The following is a 20,147-nucleotide window of genomic DNA, read 5'->3' as shown; positions in this document are numbered from 1 at the left end:
TAAAGAAAGCTGAGCACTGAAAAATTGATGCTTTTGAACTGTGGTGTTGGAGAAGACTCTTGAGAGTCCCTTGGACTGTGAGGAGATGAAGCCAGTCAATCCGAAAGGAAATCAACCCGGAATATTCATTGGAAGGGCTGATGCTGAAGCTGAAGCTGTAATACTTCGGCCACCTGATGTGAAGGACAGACTCATTAGAAAAAACCTTGACGGTGGGAAAGATTGAAGGCAGCAGGAGAAGGGCATGATAGAGGACGAGATAGTTGGATGGCATTACCGACTCAGTGGACATGAGTTTGAGCAAGGTCCAGGGGATGGTGAAGTACAGGGATGCCTGGCATGCTGCAGTTCTGGGGTCACAAAGAATCAGACAAGACTGAGTGACTGAATAACAATATTGAATTTTCTCATCCTAAAATACTGGTTATTCGTCAGTTCAAATTTTCATTTATTCTTTTCAGTGCATTTCTCCATTTGTTGTTACATATATATCCTTATCCTCAGTATATTTTTTATTTTTTTCAAGTGTATGTTGAATCTTTCTTCCTTTATGTTTTCTGACTTGACTGGTATTAGTCTGCCCATTTTTTTTTAACTCTTGTCATTACATCTATAGCTGTTTTAAACTGGCTTATCTGGGAACATAGTTACATGGAAATGTTGATTACTTTTTCCTGTTCAGTGTTACAATATTTAGACTTTCTTGTATTCTTGAAATAGAATTTCAGGACTTAGATATAGACACCTTTCTTCTGTGTTTAAGTGCATTTAAGATGAAGATTGTCATGTTTAAAAAGTATCTTTGCATTCACAGTTTATTGAAAGGTGCTTTTTTGTTAATTTGCTTTTAAATTAGGAGTGGGTATCTAATTTTTATGAAATAACTGTTTTGATATTCTTTGAGATAAAATTATTTTTTTTCTTTTGTTAATGAGATGAATTGAACATATTTTCTATCTTCAGGCCATTCTTGGATTCTTTAACTCCTATTTGATCATGGCATTTACTTCAATATACTACTGAATTAAATTTGTTAATATTTCATTTTGCATTTATATCTTTATATATATATATTATCTTTCTTTTTCTTTTTATTTTTTAAGGGTTATTGTAAGTTTATTTTTGAAACTTTGAAGTTTTATATAATTTCTTAATTCTCTGGAACAGTTAAGAATCAAAGAGTTAGGCATTTTGACATAATGGTTAAAAACATTCACTGTGTAGTTAAATAGTCTTGAATTTCAATATGAGGTTTGTTACTCTTGCTGTGTGATCTTAAGCTTCATTTTTATTTTTCATTTTAAAGACACGATTATTAGGATCATTCTCATAGAATTGTTGTGAGCACTAATAATTTGAATGCTTTTCATCTGCCAGCTACTGTTGTATTACATCATGTATAATTAAATTTATTTAATAGCCACAATTATACTATTATATTTATTTAGTAAATGGGGAAACTGAAGCAGAGTTTAAATAACCAAGATTATGAAATTCATGAATAAATTTGAACCTAGACATTCTATGTAGACCCCATTTAAATGATCCAAAAGTGTAGTACAATAAGCATTGGATAAATTGTGTCAGCTACTGTTTTTGTTGTTTTTGTTATTACCATATTTTATTGAATTTTAGAAGCCACTAATTATAAAGACATCGTTAATTTATGTATCAGCAAGAAAGAAAAAAGTTGCCTATGAGACAATGCTTAAATTGTGAAAATATCCCCCTTTACTGCCATCATTTTCATTCTGTTCATGTTGTCATTAAATTTAAGAAACATGTTAAGCCTAGATTTTTAAAATAATTTGATAAAATATAATGGATTATCCCTGCCTCGTCTTAAGGTAATGACTTTCCATCTCAACTCTCAGATTTTATGGAAAGATTTTGAAGTTTTAATTACAGTTTACTATAAGTTTAAAAAATATGCATGTTATCCTTGACAGTTGTATTCTTCACAACTATAAGAACAGTTATTTAGACTTAACCATTACATTTGCCATTTAGTTTATGGCCTGAATTCCTTTTTTCAAAGATACCTGCCCTAATTCATTTACGGTTTGGCTTAATGATACTGAGTAATTTCTCCCCTAGAATTAGTAAGTAATGTACTTTCTGATATGTTGCATTTCGGAAAATGCCTTTCTTCTGTACATGTCAAGGAAAGATAATTTGACTGAATTGAATTCTTTATTTAGAATTATTACCTTAGAATTATTTTTCAAAATTTCATCTTCACTTCATTATCTTCTAGCACTTAGTAAAAAGTTGTTAACAGTCTTAACTTCCTTTCCTTTGTTGGCAGAATGTTGTTTACCTAACTCCCGTTTGTTTACTTGTTCACATTCACTCCTCCCTCTGATCTGATCTTTGTGAAAAATTTATTTTCTGCATGAATTTTGAGACTCAGGAATTAGGATTTTTTAATGTATGAGTTTCTGTATGCTTCACTTTCTTCCTTCCCCCTGTTGGATGAGACCTTTGGATCTAGAAAATTAGCTGGGGCAATTTTTCTGGTAATGCTTCTACTGTCTTTGGTTTTTCCTTCTGAAAGTATATGCATGTCTGTAGAACTAATTGTCCATGTGTCTTTTCGCTATAACTTATGTTTGTTTACCATCTTTTCCCGAGTATAGCAAATTCCTAGGCTAGTGTTGAGTTCGCAGATTCGGATTCAATACTTTCTGTCGTTCTACTCACTACCTGCCTATCTTAGAACATAGTTTTCTTTGTCTTTCTTGCTCTTGAACTGCTCTTCTTTTCATAAGGGTCTGTTTTGTTTTAGCAGTTACATCTTGAATCTCACTGATAGTAGGAAATACCTTTTAAAATATTATGTTTTTACTGATTTCTGAATTCTGTTTTGTTTTAATGCTGGGTATTTGGTCTAAATGGCTTCTTTTGAGCTCCCAGAATTTTTTTTATTATTTGGTAATTTTTCTTGGATTATTCATGTTTTTTAAAATACTCATTTTATAGTGATGTGTTTCTTTGCTCCAGCTACCACAACACAGTTCCACAGACTGGGTGACTTAAACAACAGCAATTTATTTTCTTACAGTTAAGGAGAATCGAAGTTCAAGATCAAGATGTTAGAGGGTTTGGTTTCTTCTGAGGCCTTTCTTTTTAGTTCATAAGTATCTGCCTCCTAGCTCTGTCCTCACATGGGGTTTTCTCTGTGTGTACTTATCTCTTTGTGTGTCCACATTCTTCTCATTACAAGGATAGCAGTCATACTAGATTAAAGCATAACCAAGTGACCTCATTTTAACTTAATCAGCTCTTTAAAGATCCTTTCTACAAATGTCACATTCTGAGGTTCTGTGGGTTAGGGGTTTGACATATGACTTTGGAGGGGGTACATATTTCAGCCTATGTCATTTAGGATGATTGTATAGGTCTTTCATTCCCCCTTTTTAGGTTTTTCTTTCATTGTACTACATGACAGTCTATCATGACACAGTGGCATGTGGAGTACAAATCATTGAGCCATTTTTAATTTTTAATATCTTGTTGAATTTTTCCTCCTTTCTAGTCAATGGAAGTATTTCAGTTGAAATTAAAAGAAGCTGAAAAAGCTGCATTTACAAAAGAAGATGGTAGACGAGAACGATGGAAGAAACCAACAGACTCAGATAGAGCACACAGTAGTCAAGAAAGTGGAAAATCAGACTTGGTAAAATATAGTAAAAGTTCAAGAGGTAGATATAATACAACAGATATTGCAAACAGTATCACTAAAGGTAAGTTTAGTCGTGATGAAAAAGATGGTAGATCTGTGTTTTCAGAAACATATAGAAGAGAACCCAGTCCAAGGAAAAATCAAGAATTTTCTTCTCATGTAAATTTAAAAGCTAAATTCTTAAGACCCTCTGATGATGAAGAAGTGTCATTTCATAGCAAGGACAGAAATTTTGAACCATCTAGTTCATCTTCAGCAGTAGTTCCTCAAGATTCTGTGCATTGTGGTTTTCAAAAATCCACAGAGAACAGTGAAGAAAGTTTATCATGGTGGAGTCGATTTGGGAGGGGAGACAGGAAACATTCAAATCAAAAGCCACTAGAAACCAGTCACAGTGTTGACCCTGGATACGTTTCAGAAGATGTGAGAGAAAAGTCACAGGAGGAAGGCTTGAGAGATGACTATGTGACAAAAGAACATCTACAGGACACAAAATCTTCGCTCGCCAGGTATTCTGTCCTTTGTTTTCTAAACCAGTAAATGAATACTAAAGTCCAGTGGATTCAAGATACTGAACTGTACTTTTAGAGCATCAGTTACTGATTAGATATGTTATGATTTTGTTTCTTAAATTTGATGTAAGAGATAAGATATGCACCTTTAACAGTTCAGTAGTTTCATTTTATATATTGTATTTCATTTCAGTTTATTTAACAAAAAGCTGAAAGATGAATTCAGTAGTGAATATTTCCTCAAAATTTGTTGCTTTTTTGCAATCTATAAAGCTAAATTTATAGATTTAGCTTTAATAGTTCTTATAAATGGATACGCTACATAAAATATTTTGGTAGATTTTGTTCAGTTCAGTTCAGTTCAGTCGTGTCCAACTCTTTGCGACCCCATGAACTGTGGCCTACCAGGATCCTCTGTCCATGGGATTTTCCAAGCAAGGGTACTGAGATCCTTAGGGGGGAAAATTTGAGAATAAGTAGTAAGAAAAGAATTAAAGGGATGGGATCTATGAACACTGTCATCAGGCAAAGAATAATTGCAATATACTCAAAGTTTCTGAAATGTGATTGGATTGGAGCTTTTTAAATTACATTTTCCTCAAAAGTTTGAGCCAGAGTTTGTTGTGGGTGTGTTTGTGTACGGATGTGTGTTGTAAAAAGAATACATTTAAGTGGGAAAATAGGATTTGCTTTTCAGAAAATAATTTTGACGAGGGCTTTTGAAATATAGCTGTAACCCTGAAAAATGAGAAATGCTTGTACTTTTTTCTTTTTATAGGATAGTTGCAGATGCCATGGTGATGTTTTCTTCAGAGCATATGCTTGCCATTATAAATGCTTAGAGTCTTGCATTATAAATGGAAGAGTCTGTCCCTGCTGTTTGTTGCAGAGCAGTGTCTTTACTGTGTTAGTAACGATAATATATTCTTTGGTCATTGATGCCCAACAACTTTCATTGTAATGTCTTTATTTGATACCTATTACTGTTCTATTATGTGTTGAATTATCTGTTAATATTGAAAATGCCAGAGATACTCAGAATTCTTGTGTATCGTCATATTTATCCTGATCTACATTTCTACACTAATAAATAATTCTGTTAGAAATTATACCCCTTCCACAACCCCGTCAAAACAACAAAAAGAGGAATGTTTGGAGTACAAATTTTAGGACCATGAACGTTGCCTCTTTTAAAGGTCTCTGAGATTTCAGTTATCCTCTTGAAACTTGTGAGTTTTGGTTGGAGTCCGCATACCTTCTTGGGTGCTGTCTCTTGATTGATTCTTTGTATACTGAAAAGTGAAGAGAAAAATGAAAGTTTCTCAAAAACAGAGAAAAGTGATAAAAATGACAAAGATGTGTCTTTGGGTAGGCAGTAATAGAGATCTTTGGCAACTTAATCAAGAATATTATCATTGTAAAAGAGGATTTATAAACCAGATTTCATGGACTAAATTATGACTGTGGATTATGATATAATAGAGATAGAAAGTATATGTGGGAGACATCAGTTTAACGAAGTGCCTCCCTCACTCCCATATTTTTTAAGGTGCAGAAACTTGAATATGTTTATATATTAGTGGAAAAGACATTATCAAGTTTGAAAGAAGCTTAAAATATAGAATGATGATAGATGGGATAATTCAGCAGGAATTCAAAGTTAGTGTATATGTATGTATGATACAGTGTACTCATGCAGGTAGGATTATCCTGAGTGCAAATGTTAAAGAAGAGGAAAGTGTGGCTGTGGATGTGGGTGATGGGAGGTAACTGTAGGAATTGCTTTTGGGGGAGGGAGTATAGTAGTTGTGGGTCTCGGGCTTGCCCTCAGGGCATGTGGAATCTTCCTGGACCAGGGATCAAACCTGTGTCCCCTGCATTGGCTGGTGATTTCCTAACCACTGAAGCACCAGAGAAGTCTCCAGTTTTTCTTCTAAAGTCTAGTCCCTCTGATATGTGTTTTGCTACTTCTTTTGATTTCCATGCCTTCAGCTTTAGTCTGTATGTGCCTCTGGGTCTGAAGTGGGTCTCCTGAAGACAGGATATATACAGTTCTGGTTTCTCTATCCATCCAGCCAGTCTGTGTCCAGCAAATGGAACCTTCCATTGTACACAGGCTCCAGATTATGCAGGTTCAGTAGCTTCAGTGCATTGCCCCACAGCGTGTGGGATCTTAGTTTCCTGAGCGGGGACTGAATCCACATCCCCTGCATTGCAAGGTGTATTCTTAATCACTGCACCGCCAGGGAAGTCCCAGCAGCATACATCTTTAGCTTATCTACCCTCAAGTGGTATTATGCCACTCTTGTAAGAACTTCATAGTAGTTTATTTACATTTCTCCCCATCCTGTCCTTTCTGTTAGTGTTTTCATACAGTTTACTTATACTTGTTATAAACTCTTGTTACTATTTTTCTTTAAATAGTTATCTTAAAGAGACTTAAGTAATAAGAAACAAGTATATATTTACCCTTGTAGTCATCATTTCTGTTGCTCTTCCTTCCTTTGAGTTGATCCATATTTCAGTCTAGTATAATTTTTCTTCTATCTGAAGGCTTTTCTTTAACATTCTTTCAGCTTTTTATGTCTCTTCATTTCACCTTTTTTTTTTTTACATTTTAAAATTTATTTTAATTGATGCATAATTATAATATTGTGGTTTTTGCCATACATTAATATGAGTCAGCCATAGGTATACATGTGTCCCCTCCTTCTGAACCCCCTGCCCACCTCCCTCCCCACCCGATCCCTCCAGGTTGTCCCAGAGCACGAGCTTTGGGTGCCCTGCTTCATACATAATATGCGCACTGTTGTTTCTTTTACATATGGTAATGTATATGTTTCAGTGCTGTTCTCTCAAATCATCGCACCATCTCCTTCTCCCACTGAGTCCAAAAGTCTGTTCTTTTTTGTGTGTGTGTAATTATTTTATTTTTATTCATTTATTTTTTTTAAATTTAATTTTATTTTTTAACTTTACAATATTGTATTGGTTTTGCCAAATATCGAAATGAATCCGCCACAGGTATACATGTGTTCCCCATCCTGAACCCTCCTCCCTCCTCCTTCCCCATACCATCCCTTTGGGTCATCCCAGTGCACCAGCCCCAAGCATCCAGTATCATGCATCAAACCTGGACTGGTGACTCGTTTCATATATGATAAATATATGATATTATGCATATTTCAATGCCATTCTCCCAAATCATCCCACCCTCTCCCTCTCCCACAGAGTCCAAAAGACTGTTCTTTATATCTGTGTCTCATTTGCTGTCCTGTACGTAGAATTATTGGTACCATCTTTCTAGATTCCATATACATGCATCAATATATGGTATTTGTCTTTCTCTCTCTGACTTCACTCTAAACAGGCTCTAGGTTCATCCACCTCATTAGAACTAACTCAAATGCATTCCTCTTTATAGCTGAGTAGTAGTCCATTGTGTATATGGACCACAACTTCCTTATCCATTCATCTGCCGATGGACATCTAGGTTGCTTCCATGTCCTAACTATTGTAAATAGTGCTACAGTGAACTTTGGGGTACATGCATCTGTTTTAATTCTGATTTCCTCAGAGTATATGCCCAAGAATGAGATTGCTGGGTTGTATGATATTTTTATTTCTAGTTTTGAAAGGAATCTCCATACTCTTCTCCATAGTGGTTATATAAGTTTGCATCAGTGTAAGAGGGTTCCCTTTTTGCCACACCCTCTCCAGCATTTATTGTTTAGAATTTTTGATGATGACCATTCTGACCCATGTGAGATGATGCCTCATTGTGATTTTGATTTGCATTTCTCTAATAATGAGTGATGTTGAGCATCTTTTCTTGTGTTTATTAGCCATCTGTATGTCTTCTTTTGGAGAAGGCAATGGCACCCCACTCCAATACTCTTGCCTGGAAAATCCCATGGACGGAGGGGCCTGGTAGGCTGCAGTCCATGGGGTCGCTAAGAGTCGGACAGGACTGAGTGACTTCACTTTCACTTTTCACTTTCATGCATTGGAGAAGGAAATGGCACCCCACTCCAGTGTTCTTGCCTGGAGAATCCCAGGGATGGGGGAGCCTGGTGGGCTGCCGTCTATGGAGAAATGTCTGTTTAGGTCTTTTGCTCACCTTTTGATTAAGTTGTTCATTTTTCTTGTATTGAGCTTCATGAACTGTTTGTATATTTTGGAGATTAATCCTTTGTCAGTTGTTTTGTTTGCTATTGTTTTCTCCCATTCTGAGGGCTGTCTTTTCACCTTGTTTATAGTTTCCTTAGTTGTGCAAATGCTTTTATGTTTAATTAGATCCCATTTGTTGATTTTTGTTTTTATTTCCATTATTCTGAAGTGAAAAAGATACTTTGACTTGATATAGAATTCTAGGTTGACAATTTGAAGCACTTTAAAAATACTGTTACTCTCTTCTTGCTTACGTTGTTTCTGATGAGAAATCTGCTCTTCCTTTTTTTCTCTGTGCATAAATGTCTTTTTTCCCCCCTATGGCTGCTATAAATTGTTCTTCGTTATTAGTTTTGAGCAGTTTGATTATGATATGCCTTGATGTGGTTTTCTGGTTTGGTTTTTGTACTAGGAATTCTCTAAGCTCCTTGGATTTTTAGTTTTCACTAACTTTAGTAAACTTTGACCTTTGTTTCTTCTGTCTCCCATTTATTTCAGGGACTCCAGTAATATGAATGATAGGCTATTTATGGTTGTCCTGTACGTCTCCATTGTTCTTTTCTGTTCTGAAATTCTTTTTTTCTGTGTGTTTCATTTTATGTAGAAGTTAGGCATTGGAAACTAGTGTTTCAATTAAATTTTTTTCTTTTGCAGTCTAATCTCTATTAATCCTATTCAGTGTAGTTTTTATTTTGACCATTGTAATTTTCACTTGTAGAATTTAAATTCTAATCTTTTTTATGTCTGAGTTGTCTCTTACTTTTCAACCATGTGGAATAAATTGATGTTAACTTTCAATGTCCTTGTCTTCTGTTTGTTAAATCTGTGTCAGTGCTTTGATTGATAGCTTTTTCTCCTAATTAAGGGTTTTATTTTTTTTCTAGTTTGCATGTCTGACAGTCTTTAACTGGATACTAGATATTGAGAATTTTATTTTGTTCCATGGTAGATATTTTTGCATTCATGTAAGTATTCTTGAGTTTTGTTTTGGGAGACAGTTAACTGAATTGGAAACTGGTCCTTTTGATTCCTGTTGATATATGGCAGAAGCCAACACAATATTGTAAAGCAGTTATCCTCCAATTAAAAATAAATTTAAATTAAAAAAGGAGTTTTACTTTTTCAGTTCTAGATATATTTGTATTCCTGGAAGTATTCTTAAATTTTGTTTTGGGACAAGGTTAAATTAATTTAAAACTGGTCCTTTGGACTCTTGCCCTTAATATTTGTTAGGTGGACCCAGAGCAGCATTTAGTCTAGGGTTTATTTCCCATTCATGAAAAAGGACCTTTAATACTCTACCCACTGCTTTCATAATTATGAATTTTCCTAGTTTGGCTATTGGGACCTATTCCTATTACCAGGAATGCTGAATGCTGTTCCTCTAATTCTTTGAGATGTTATTTTCACGACTACAGGTAGTTTCTGATTATTACTCAAGGGGAACTCTCTGTACTTTTCTGGAATTCTTTCACTGTGCAGCTCTCCCCTCTTTAGCTGCCTTGGACTCTTAGCTATTTCTCTTTCATTGAGGAGTCCTTCATGCTCTGCGTAGGTTCACCCTCCTTGTATTGTAGTCTCGAATCTTTCTTGTGGCAGTAAGGCAAAGTTTGTTAGGAGAACTTTGTATATGCCAGGAATCTGACCTGGGCAGGAAATTTATCTTTTCTTCTTTGAGGCTTGCACACTATAGGTTCGATACATCATCTTAGCTGTAAATTAGGTTTATGTTGTCTAATTGTGGGTTGTCATTGCAAAAGAGCACGTGGTCACTATTTTTATTCTTCAAATGTAGGTAAATGTAATTTTCTGATTATAGTTTCTTAGATTATCAGTAAGTTATCCATTGAATAAGAAGAATTTCTCTAGATGTGTAGAATTATGACCTGATTATAGTGTTAATTTTTGTTTCTTTTTTTAGAATAAGTATGGGAATATTAGGGGCTTCCCTAATAGCTCAGTTGGTAAAGAATCTGCCTGCAGTGTGAGAGATCTGGGTTCATCCCTGGGTTGGGAAGATCCCCTGGAGAAGGGAAAGGCTATCCATTCCAGTGTTCTGGCCTGGAGAATTCCACGGTCTGTATAGTCCATGGGATCCCAAAGATTTGGACACAACTGAGTGACTTTTACTTCACTTCACAGGAATATTAAGTTATGATGAATATTACTTTTATTATTTTTCTCACTGCTACTGGGTCTTTGGTCAGGTATAGGTCTTTGGTCACTGCCATTGGCCATGATGGCATTGTAACACAGTATCTTTAAGTAGTGATTTTTAGGGAAGCATTGAGGCTTTTATATTTATTATTTCTGTTTGTGTTGATTGCTTTGTGAAGGTCATTTGAAATAACATTTGAATCTTGGTGTTGTTATTTACAACAGCTTACTTGTTGTTAATATGTACTTATATTTCATATACTCTTTGTCTGTCCTGTTCAAACAGAAGTAGTCCAGGGGATGAGTCTATCCACGTCTTGAGTGTTGATGAGAAGAACAAGTTAGGAGCCAAAATTATCAAGGCAGAGATGATGGGAAATATGGTAAGGCTTATATTTTGTTCTTTTGGAGAATAATTACTAAATATTTAACTTCTTACAAGTAATTTTGGCAGTTCCTAAGCTATGGGGATGTAGCATCTTTTGACAATAATGCTGCTTATTTATTCTTTGAAGAGAGTTCTGAGCACTCTTAAGAACAGTATTGTCTACTTCTAAGTAAACTAATTAGTCAAATTTTTGAAATTTATGATTTTAGGGAACTAAGTGCTTTTAAATTTTCTTTTTAAGTTGGATATTTGCTTTATTCTTCTTTTTATAACTTACTGAACATATTTGAGGGAAATACAGAAATGTCACTGTCTTCCTTCACTTTTCAGTCATATTTTATTAATAATGTGTTACTTTCTTAAATTCCCTTACTTAGGAACTTTAAAATTGAGCTACTAAAAAGAATGGTTAATTAATTTTTTCAAAATTTTAGGCAACATGTTTGTGCCTGACTGGGTTACATGCTTTGTGTAGCTCACTTAATTCCCATGATAATGTTGTGATTTGAGACTTAACCTGAGAATTGAATAAAAATGAAATTATTTGGTAAGAGTGGCATCTATCTATTTATTATTATCACATTCCTCTTATACAAATACATGTTACACTGCACATGGCAGAATGGCAAAGTCAGACAGCTTTCTGTGTCCTGAAAAAATTGATTCTTTTGTGGTCATATGTATATAAACATCTCAAATCCAAATAAAAGTCATCTTAAGTAGTCTTCTGTTTTGTTGCACTATCTATGTGACACTCTGTAGTAGAACAAAAAGTGAACAAACCTGATACTTCTATTTTTATCAGTGTGTATCTGTAATAAAAATCATATCTTGCATATGCTGCACTCTCTCTGAATCTGATCCTTAATGACACTGAACTTAAGCTCAACCCAGAAATTAGTAAGCGAGACAGACCACCACTAACAGCAAGAAAATAACATTTGTGTTTTGAAAGCACAAATAAATTGGTTAAAATAGTGAAAGGAAGGTAACCATGTTAGGAGATTAACATATGTTAAAAAAGTGTTCTGTGTTCATGGAACCACTGCAGTGGAGAAAACTGTCTTTGCTTGTCATAGTATTCTATTCATTTAATTTATTTCATTGTGATTTATTGTTTTATATGTTAGTATTTTTATACTAACATATAGATTTTATAGATTTTATACTAACATATAGATTTTATAGATTTCCTAGAATAAAAATGAAATGCATTCAGTTTTTATATAAGTTACCTATCAACAGTAAATAAGGTATTATTTTAAATACTATAGTGGCTTTCTTTTTATAAATAACTGAAATTCTGAGCATTGGAAGTTTATAGTATCTAAGGAATTATAAAAATTCCCTTCTTAAGGATATGTATTTCTTTTATCTTCTCTAAAATATATGTCCTTGTAATTATTTACTACCAAAATATAAACAATTTCCATGAATATTTGAGAATTTTGTAACACAGATGAATTCATTAAAAAGTAATGCATTAGACTCAGTGGGTAAAGAATCCACCTGCCAATGCAAGAGATGCAGCTTTGTTCCCTGGTCCGGGGATGATCCCCTGTAGAAGAAAATGGTAACCCACTCCAGTATTCTTGCCTGGAGAACCCCATGGACAGAGAGCCTGCCGGGCTACAGTCCAGGGAGTCACAGAGTTGGGCATGACTCAATGACTGAACATCATCATCATCATATGAATTTGAAATATTCTACAAATGAATTAAACTATATATCACACCTGTTTTTCTTATCTTTTCTATTTGAAGGAATTAGCTGAACAACTTAAAGCCCAACTTGATAAGGCAAATAAATTCCAAGACACTGTAACACAGACGTCATCAAAAAAATCTAGGGTGGAGGTAAGTAATAACAGTTTGATTATAGGTAGCCAATTACTTTGTGTAATACTTGTGCTTGGCAGTGGTACTATTTAATGTTAAATGTGTCTGTATCTCTTACTGATGTGTTTGTATATGTTTATGGTTGTTTGCTTGTTTTTAATATTTATTTTCATATGTATTCTCTTATCTTATACCATTGTGTCCTGATGGACAAAAGCCTATGTCTAGGGTCAAGGGGGCCTGGTTTTATTCTAGGCTCTGCCATTTACTGACTGACCTAGCACAAGTCAAACTGGTCATTAACTTCTTTCTGTCCAGAATGAGACACTTGAATTTGGTATCCCTCTCATGTAAAATATTTTGTTCTAGGATTCGTTTGCCTATCTATTGGTCAATAAAACAGATAAAAAACATCTGTCTTTGCAGAGTATTATTTGAACAGGAAGAGAAAGATAATAAACTTATAAAGATAATAAACTATACAGCGTAGTAGAAAGTTACATATCCTAAGCAGGGTAGAGGGAATCTTGAATGTCAGGTATGCTATATGTTTATGTGTGTGTGTCTTGGGATGCATAGGCTAATTCTCATTAGAAAAGTGACGATGAAGCAAGGACTTGAAGTAAGTTAAACAGTGATCTCTATGTATCTGAGTGAAGAGCACTGTGGACATAAGGGACAGAAGATTGGATGTGTGTCCAGTATTTAGACAAAATAGCAAGGAGACCAGTGTTGCTGGAGTGACATGAGTGAAAGAGAAGAAAGTGGAAGATCCAGATTAGAGAGTCTGTGGGAGGCCAGATCATGTTAAGCTTAAAAGTTAAGGAAGTAGGTTTTTATTCTGGGTGAGAAGTAAAGCTGTTTCAGATTTTTGAGCAGAAAATGTATTTTGACAGAACCATCCTGGCTTTTTTGTTAAGAGTAGATTGAAGGAGAATAGGGCAAACATGGGATCTAGTTAAGCTTTTGCATTAATACACATAAGAAAGAACAGTGAACTTGACTAAGATAGTAGCTGAAGAATGTTTGAAGTAATTAGATTTTTTATATGCATAAATGTTTTCCGTGTATATTTTGAAGGAGAGCTGACTTGATTATTGTGATGGTTTAGATGAGAGAGGAATATGAATTAGTGTTGAGAATCTTTGTATCCATAGTCATCAAAGGTATTTTCTGTTTTGTCAGTGTCTTTGTCTGGTTTTGATGATCAGGGTGATGGTGGCTTTATGGAATGAATTTAGGAATGTTTCTTCCTCTTCAATCTTTTTGAAGTTTTTGAGAAGGATCACTGTAAGCTCTTATTTGTGTATCTGGCAGAATTTCGCAGTGAAACCATCTGGTCCTGGACTTGTTTTTTGCAGGAAGGATTTTTATTTTTACAGATTTGATTTCAGTTCTAGTGAAATTCATCAGTCTTTTCCAAATTATCTACTACTTTTTTGTTCAGTTTTGGTAGGCTGTGTGTTTCTAGAAACTTGTCCAATTCTTCTAGGTTGTACACTTTGTTGGTATGTAATTGTTCATAATATTTTCTTTTGGTACTTTTGTATTCTGCAATATTGGTTGCTATTTCTCCCATTTTATTTCTTATTATTTATGGGGGTCCTCTCTTTTCTTAAAGTTCTTGGTCAGAGATTTGTTGATTTTGTTTATTCTTTAAAAGAACCAGCTCTGGGTTTTATTGATATTTTTCTATTTTTTAAAACATCCTTTATTTATTTATTCTCTGACCTTTATTGTTTCCTTCCTTATCCTATCTTTAGGTTTTGTTTGTTTGTTGTATAATTCTTTTAGGTGGCAAGTTGCGTTCCTTATTTGTGATTTTTCTTGTTTTTTGAGAAAGGCTTGTATTGCTGTGAACTTCTCTGTGCTTTGGCTGCATCCCATAGATTTTCTATGGTTGTGTTTTCATTGTCATTTATCTCAAGATATTTTTTAACTTCCTCTTGATTTCATCATGACCCTTAGTTTTTAAGTAGTATGTTGTTTAGTCTCCATATTGTTTTTTTCCTAGTTTCTCACTCAGTATTTGATTTCTAGTTTCATGCAATTGTGGTCAGAAAAGATGCTTGAAATAATTATTATACTCAAATTTCTTGAGGATTATATTGTGTCTTAGTTTATAGTGAATTCAAAAAGAATTTGTATTTTTTGTTTGTTTGTTTTTATATAGAGTCCTGAAAACATAAATGACGTTTAAGTGTTCTGTTGTATCATTTAGAATCTCTGTTGCTTTATCATTTTTCTGTTTGGAAGATCTGTCCATTAATAGGAGTTCTGTATTAAGTCTCATACTATTTTTGTATTCCCATCATTTTCTCTCTTTATGTCTGTTAGTATGTTTATTACTTTAGGTGTTCCTATATTGGTTGCACATATGTTAATGAGTGTAAAGTCCTCTTCTTTTATAGATCCTTTTATTATTATATGGGCTTCCCTTGTGGCTCAGCTGGTAAAGAATCTGCCTGCAGTGCAGGAGACTTGGGTTCGATCCCTGGGTTGGGAAGATCCCCTGGAGAAGGGAAAGGCTACCCACTCCAGTAGGGGTCGCAAAGAGTGGACATGACTGAGTGACTTTCACTTTCACTTTATTATTATATAGGGTTCTTCTTAATCTCTCTTTATATCCATTGCTTTAAAGTCTATTTTGTTTGAGAAGAGTATTGGTACCCTGATTTCTTGCAGTTATGTTTGCATGAGCTGTCATTCTCCAACCCATCATATTCCATCTATGTGTGTCTTTTGCCCTAAAGTTGGTTTTCTGCAGGTAGTTTATTGTAGGCTCTTCTTTTATCATCTAGTCAGCCTTTCTGTGTCTTTTTTTTTAATCTTTTTTATTGAAGGATAATTGCTTTACAGAATTTTGTTGTTTTCTGTCAAACCTCAACATGAATCAGCCATAGGTATACATATATCCCCTCCCTTTTGAAACTCCCTCCCATCTCACTCCCCATCCTACCCTCTAGGTTGAAACAGAACCCCTGTTTGCATTTCCTGAGCCACATGGCAAATTCCCATTGGTTATCTATTTTACATATAAGTTTGCATGTTACTCTTTCCATACATCTCACCCTCCCCTCCCCTCTCCCCATGTGCATAGTTTGTTCTCTATGTTTGTTTCTCCCTTGCTGCCCTGTAAATAAATTCTTCAGTACCGTATTTCTAGATTCCATATATATGCGTTAGAATATGATATTTATCCTTCTCTTTTAGATTCACTTCACTCTGTATAGTAGGTTCTAGGTTCATCCACCTCATCAGAACTGACTCAAATCTGTTCCTTTTTATGGCTGAGTGATAGTCCATTGTGTACATGTACCAAACCTTTTTTTTTATTCATTCATCTGTTGATGGACATCTAGGTTGCTTCCATGTCCTAGCTATTGTAAATAGTGCTGCAGTGAACAATAGGATACATGAGTCTTTTTCAATTTTGGTTTCCTCAGGGTATATGCCTAGGAGTGGGATTGCTGGGTCATATGATGATTTTATTCCTAGTTGTTTAAGGAATCTCCATACTGTCTTCCACTGTGGATGCCTCAATTTACATTCCCACCAACAGTGCAAGAGCGTTCCCTTTCTGCACACCCTCTCCAGCATTTATTGTTTGTAGACTTTTTGATGATGGCCATTCTGACCATTGTGAGGTAATATCTCACCGTGGTTTTAATTTACATTTCTCTAATAATGAACGATGTTGAACAGCTTTCCATGTGTTTGTTAGCCATCTGTATGTTTTGGAGAAATGTCTGCTTAGGTCTTTTCCCCACTTTTTGATTGGGTTGTTTGTTTTTCTAGCATTGAGTTGTATGAGCTGCTTGTGTATTTTGGAAATTAATCCTTTGTCAATTGTTTCCTTTGCTATTATTTTCTCCCATTCTGAGGTTTTTTTTTTTTTTTCCCACCTTGCTTATAGTTGCCTTTGTTGTACAAAAGCTTTTAAGTTTATTTACTTTTGTTTTTATTGCCATTACTCTGGGAGGTGGGTCCTAGAGGATCTTGCTTTGATTTATGTCATCAAGTGTTCTGCCTAATTTTCCTCCAAGAGTTTTATAGTTTCTGGTCTTAGATTTAGGTCTTTAATCCATTTTGAATTTATCTTTGTATATGGTGTTAGGAAGTGTTCTAATTTCATCCTTTTACATATAGCTGTGCCATTTTCCCAGCACCATTTGTTGAAGAGGCTGTCTTTGCCCCATTGTATATTCTTGCATATAGCTGTGCCGTTTTCCCAGCACCGTTTGTTGAAGAGGCTGTCTTTGCCCCATTGTATATTCTTGCCTCCTTTGTCAAAATAAGGTACCCATAGGTGTAAGGGTTTATTTCTGGGCTTTCCGTCTTGTTCCATTGGTCTATATTTTGGTGCCAGTACCATACTGTCTTGATGACTGTAGCTTTGTAGTATAATCTGAAGTCAGGAAGGTTGATTCCTCCATCTCCATTCTTCTTTCTCAAGACTGCTTTGACTATTTGGGGTCTTCTGTGTTTCCATTTGAATTATGAAATTTTTTGTTCTAGTTCTGTGAAAAATGTCATTGGTAATTTGATGGGGATCACATTGAATCTGTAGATTGCATTTGGTAGTATAGTCATTTTCAGAATATTGATTCTTCCTACCAGAAACATGGAATATCTCTCTATCTGTTTATGTCATCTTTGATTTCTTTCATCAGTATCTTATAATTTTCTGTGTACAGTTCTTTTGTCTCCTTAGGTAAGTTTATTCCTAGATGTTTAATTCTTTTTGTTGCAGTGGTGAATGGGATTGATTCTTTAATTTCTCTTTCTGATTTTTCATTGTTAGTATATAGAAATGCAAGTGATTTCTGTGTATTGATTTTGTATCCTGCAGCTTTGCTAAATTCACTGATTAGCTCTAATAATTGTTTGATAACTATCTTTATCTCTAGTAATTTTCTAATACTATCTTTAGGGTTCTCTATGTACAGTATCATGTCATGTATAAACAGTGAGAGCTTTACTTCTACTTTTCTGATCTTGATTCGTTTTATTTCTTTTTCTTCTCTGATTGCTATAGCTAGGACTTCCAAAACTGTGTTGAATAATAGTGGTGGAAGTGGATACCCTTGTCTTGTTCCTGATCTTATGGGGAATGCTTTCAGTTTTTCACCATTGAGAATAATGTTTATATGGCCTTAATTATATTGAGATAGGTTCCTTCTATGCCCATTTTTTAAGTAGTTTTAATTATAAATGTGTGTTGAATTTTGTCAAAGTCTTTTTCTGCATCTATTGAGATTATCATATGGTTTTTATCTTTAAATTTGTTAATATGGTGTATCACATTAATTGATTTGCATATATTGAAGAATCCTTGCATCCCTGGAATAAACCCAAGTTGATCATGGTTAATGAGCTTTTTGATGTGTTGTTGAATTCCTTTTGATAAAGTTTTGTTGAGGATTTTTGCATCTATGTTCATCAGTGATATTGGCCTGTAGTTTTCTTTTTTTGTGTTGTCTGGTTTCAGGGTGATGGTACCCTAGTAGAATGAGTTTGTATGTGTTCCTTCCTCTGCAGTTTTTTGAAAGAATTTTAGAAATCCTTCTAATGCCTATCCAGGCATTAGCTCTTCTCTACATGTTTGATAGAATTCTCCTGTGAAGCTGTTTGGTCCTGGGCTTTTGTTTTTTGGGAGATTTTTTGGTTACAGCTTCGATTTCAGTGCTTGTAATTGGGTGGTTCATAATTTCTATCTCTTCCTGATGCAGTCTTGGGAGGTTGAACTTTTCTAAGAATCTGTCCATTTCTTCCAGGTTATCTATTTTATTGCCATATAGTTGGTCATAATAGTCTCATAATCCTTTGTATTTCTGCATTTTCTGTTGTAACCTTTCCTTTTTCATTTCTAATTTTGTTGATTTTATTCTTCTCTCTTATTTTCTTGATCAATCTGGTTAAAGGTTTGTCAGTTTTGTTTATCTTCTCCAAGAACCAGTTTTTAGTTTTATTAATCTTTAGTGTTGTTTCTTTCATTTCTTTTTCATTTATTTCTGCTTGGATCTTTATAATTTCTTTCCTCTGCTAATTATGAGTATTTTTGATTCTTTTCCCAGTTGTTTTAGGTGTAAAGTTAAGTTGTCCATTCAGTGTTTTTCTTGTTTCTTGAGGTAGGATTGTATTGCTATAAACTACCCCTTACAACTGCTTTTGCTGCATCTCATAGGTTTTGAGTTGTCGTGTTTTCATTGTCATTTGTTTCTAGGAATTTTTTTATTTCCCTTTTGATTTCTTCAATAACCTGTTGGTTATTTAGAAACATATTTAATCTCCATGTGTTGTGTTTTTTACAGTTCTTTTCTTGTAGTGGATATCTAGTCTCATAGCATTGTGGTCAGAAAAGATGCTTGATACGATTTCAATTTTCTTAAGTTTACTCAGGTTTGATTTGTGACCCAAGATGTGGGTCTATCCTGGAGAATGTTCTCTGTGCACTTGAGAAGAAGGTGTATTCTTCTGCATCTGGATAGAATGTCTTGAACATATCCGTGAGATCCATCTCATCTAATGTGTCAATTAAGACTTGTATTTCCTTATTAATTTTGTTTGATGAAATATCCATTGTTGTGAATGGGGTGTTAAAATCTCCTACTATTATTGTGTTACTGTCAATTTCTCCTTTTATGCCTGTTAGTGTTTGTTTTATGTAGAGGTGTTCCTATCTTGGAAGCATAGGTATTTACAATTATATCTTCCTCTTGGATTGATCCCTTGATCATTATGTAGTGTCCTTTCTTATCTCTTGTAACATTCTTCATTTTAAGGTCTACTTTGTCTGATATGAGGATTGCTACTCTAACTTTCTTTTGCTTTCCATTTGCATGGAATGTATTTTTCCATCCTCTCAGTTTCAGTCCCTATGTCTCCTTGGGTCTGAAGTGGGTTTCTTGTAGATAGCATATATATGGGTCTTGTTTTTGTATCCATTCAGCCAGTCTGTGTCTTTTGGTTGGAACATTTAATCTGTTTACATTTAAAGTAATCATTGATATATATGTTCCTATTGCCATTTTATTCATTGTTTGGGATTGATTTTGTAAATCTTTTTCTTCTCTTGCATTTCTTGACTATATAAGTCCCTTTAACATTTGTAGTAAAGCTGGTTTAGAGGTACTGAATTCTCTTAACTTTTGCTTGTCTGAAAAGTTTTTGATTTCTCCATCAGTTTAGAATGAGATACTTGGTTTTACTCTGGTACAGTAATCTTGGTTGTAGATTTTTCCCTTTCAGTACTTTACATATATTCTGCCATTTCCTTCTGGCTTGAAGAGTTTCTGCTGAAAGATCAGCTGGTAAATATCTGGGGTTTACCTTGTATATTATTTGTTGCTTTTCTACTGCTGCTTTTAATATTCTTTCTTTGTGTTTAATCTTTT

The 20,147-nt window shown here is 34.5% G+C and overlaps 1 protein-coding gene across 2 annotated transcripts in view; it reads left to right on the top strand.

Moving 5' to 3' along the window:
- CWF19L2 (CWF19 like cell cycle control factor 2) overlaps positions 1-20,147 on the top strand; it is a 139,982-nt gene that overhangs the window by 55,612 nt on the left and 64,223 nt on the right. For both annotated transcript variants that reach the window (XM_070384286.1, XM_070384285.1), the window contains exons 8-10: positions 3,539-4,194; positions 10,811-10,907; positions 12,676-12,768. In XM_070384286.1, coding sequence (XP_070240387.1) covers positions 3,539-4,194; positions 10,811-10,907; positions 12,676-12,768 — 846 coding nt within the window. The remainder of the gene's footprint in view (positions 1-3,538; positions 4,195-10,810; positions 10,908-12,675; positions 12,769-20,147) is intronic.

This window comes from Bos mutus, chromosome 15 (genome assembly GCF_027580195.1).
Source record: "Bos mutus isolate GX-2022 chromosome 15, NWIPB_WYAK_1.1, whole genome shotgun sequence".
Taxonomy (NCBI): domain Eukaryota; kingdom Metazoa; phylum Chordata; class Mammalia; order Artiodactyla; family Bovidae; genus Bos; species Bos mutus.
Note: the sequence above shows the minus strand (reverse complement) of the source record. Positions and strands in the feature narration are given on the sequence as shown.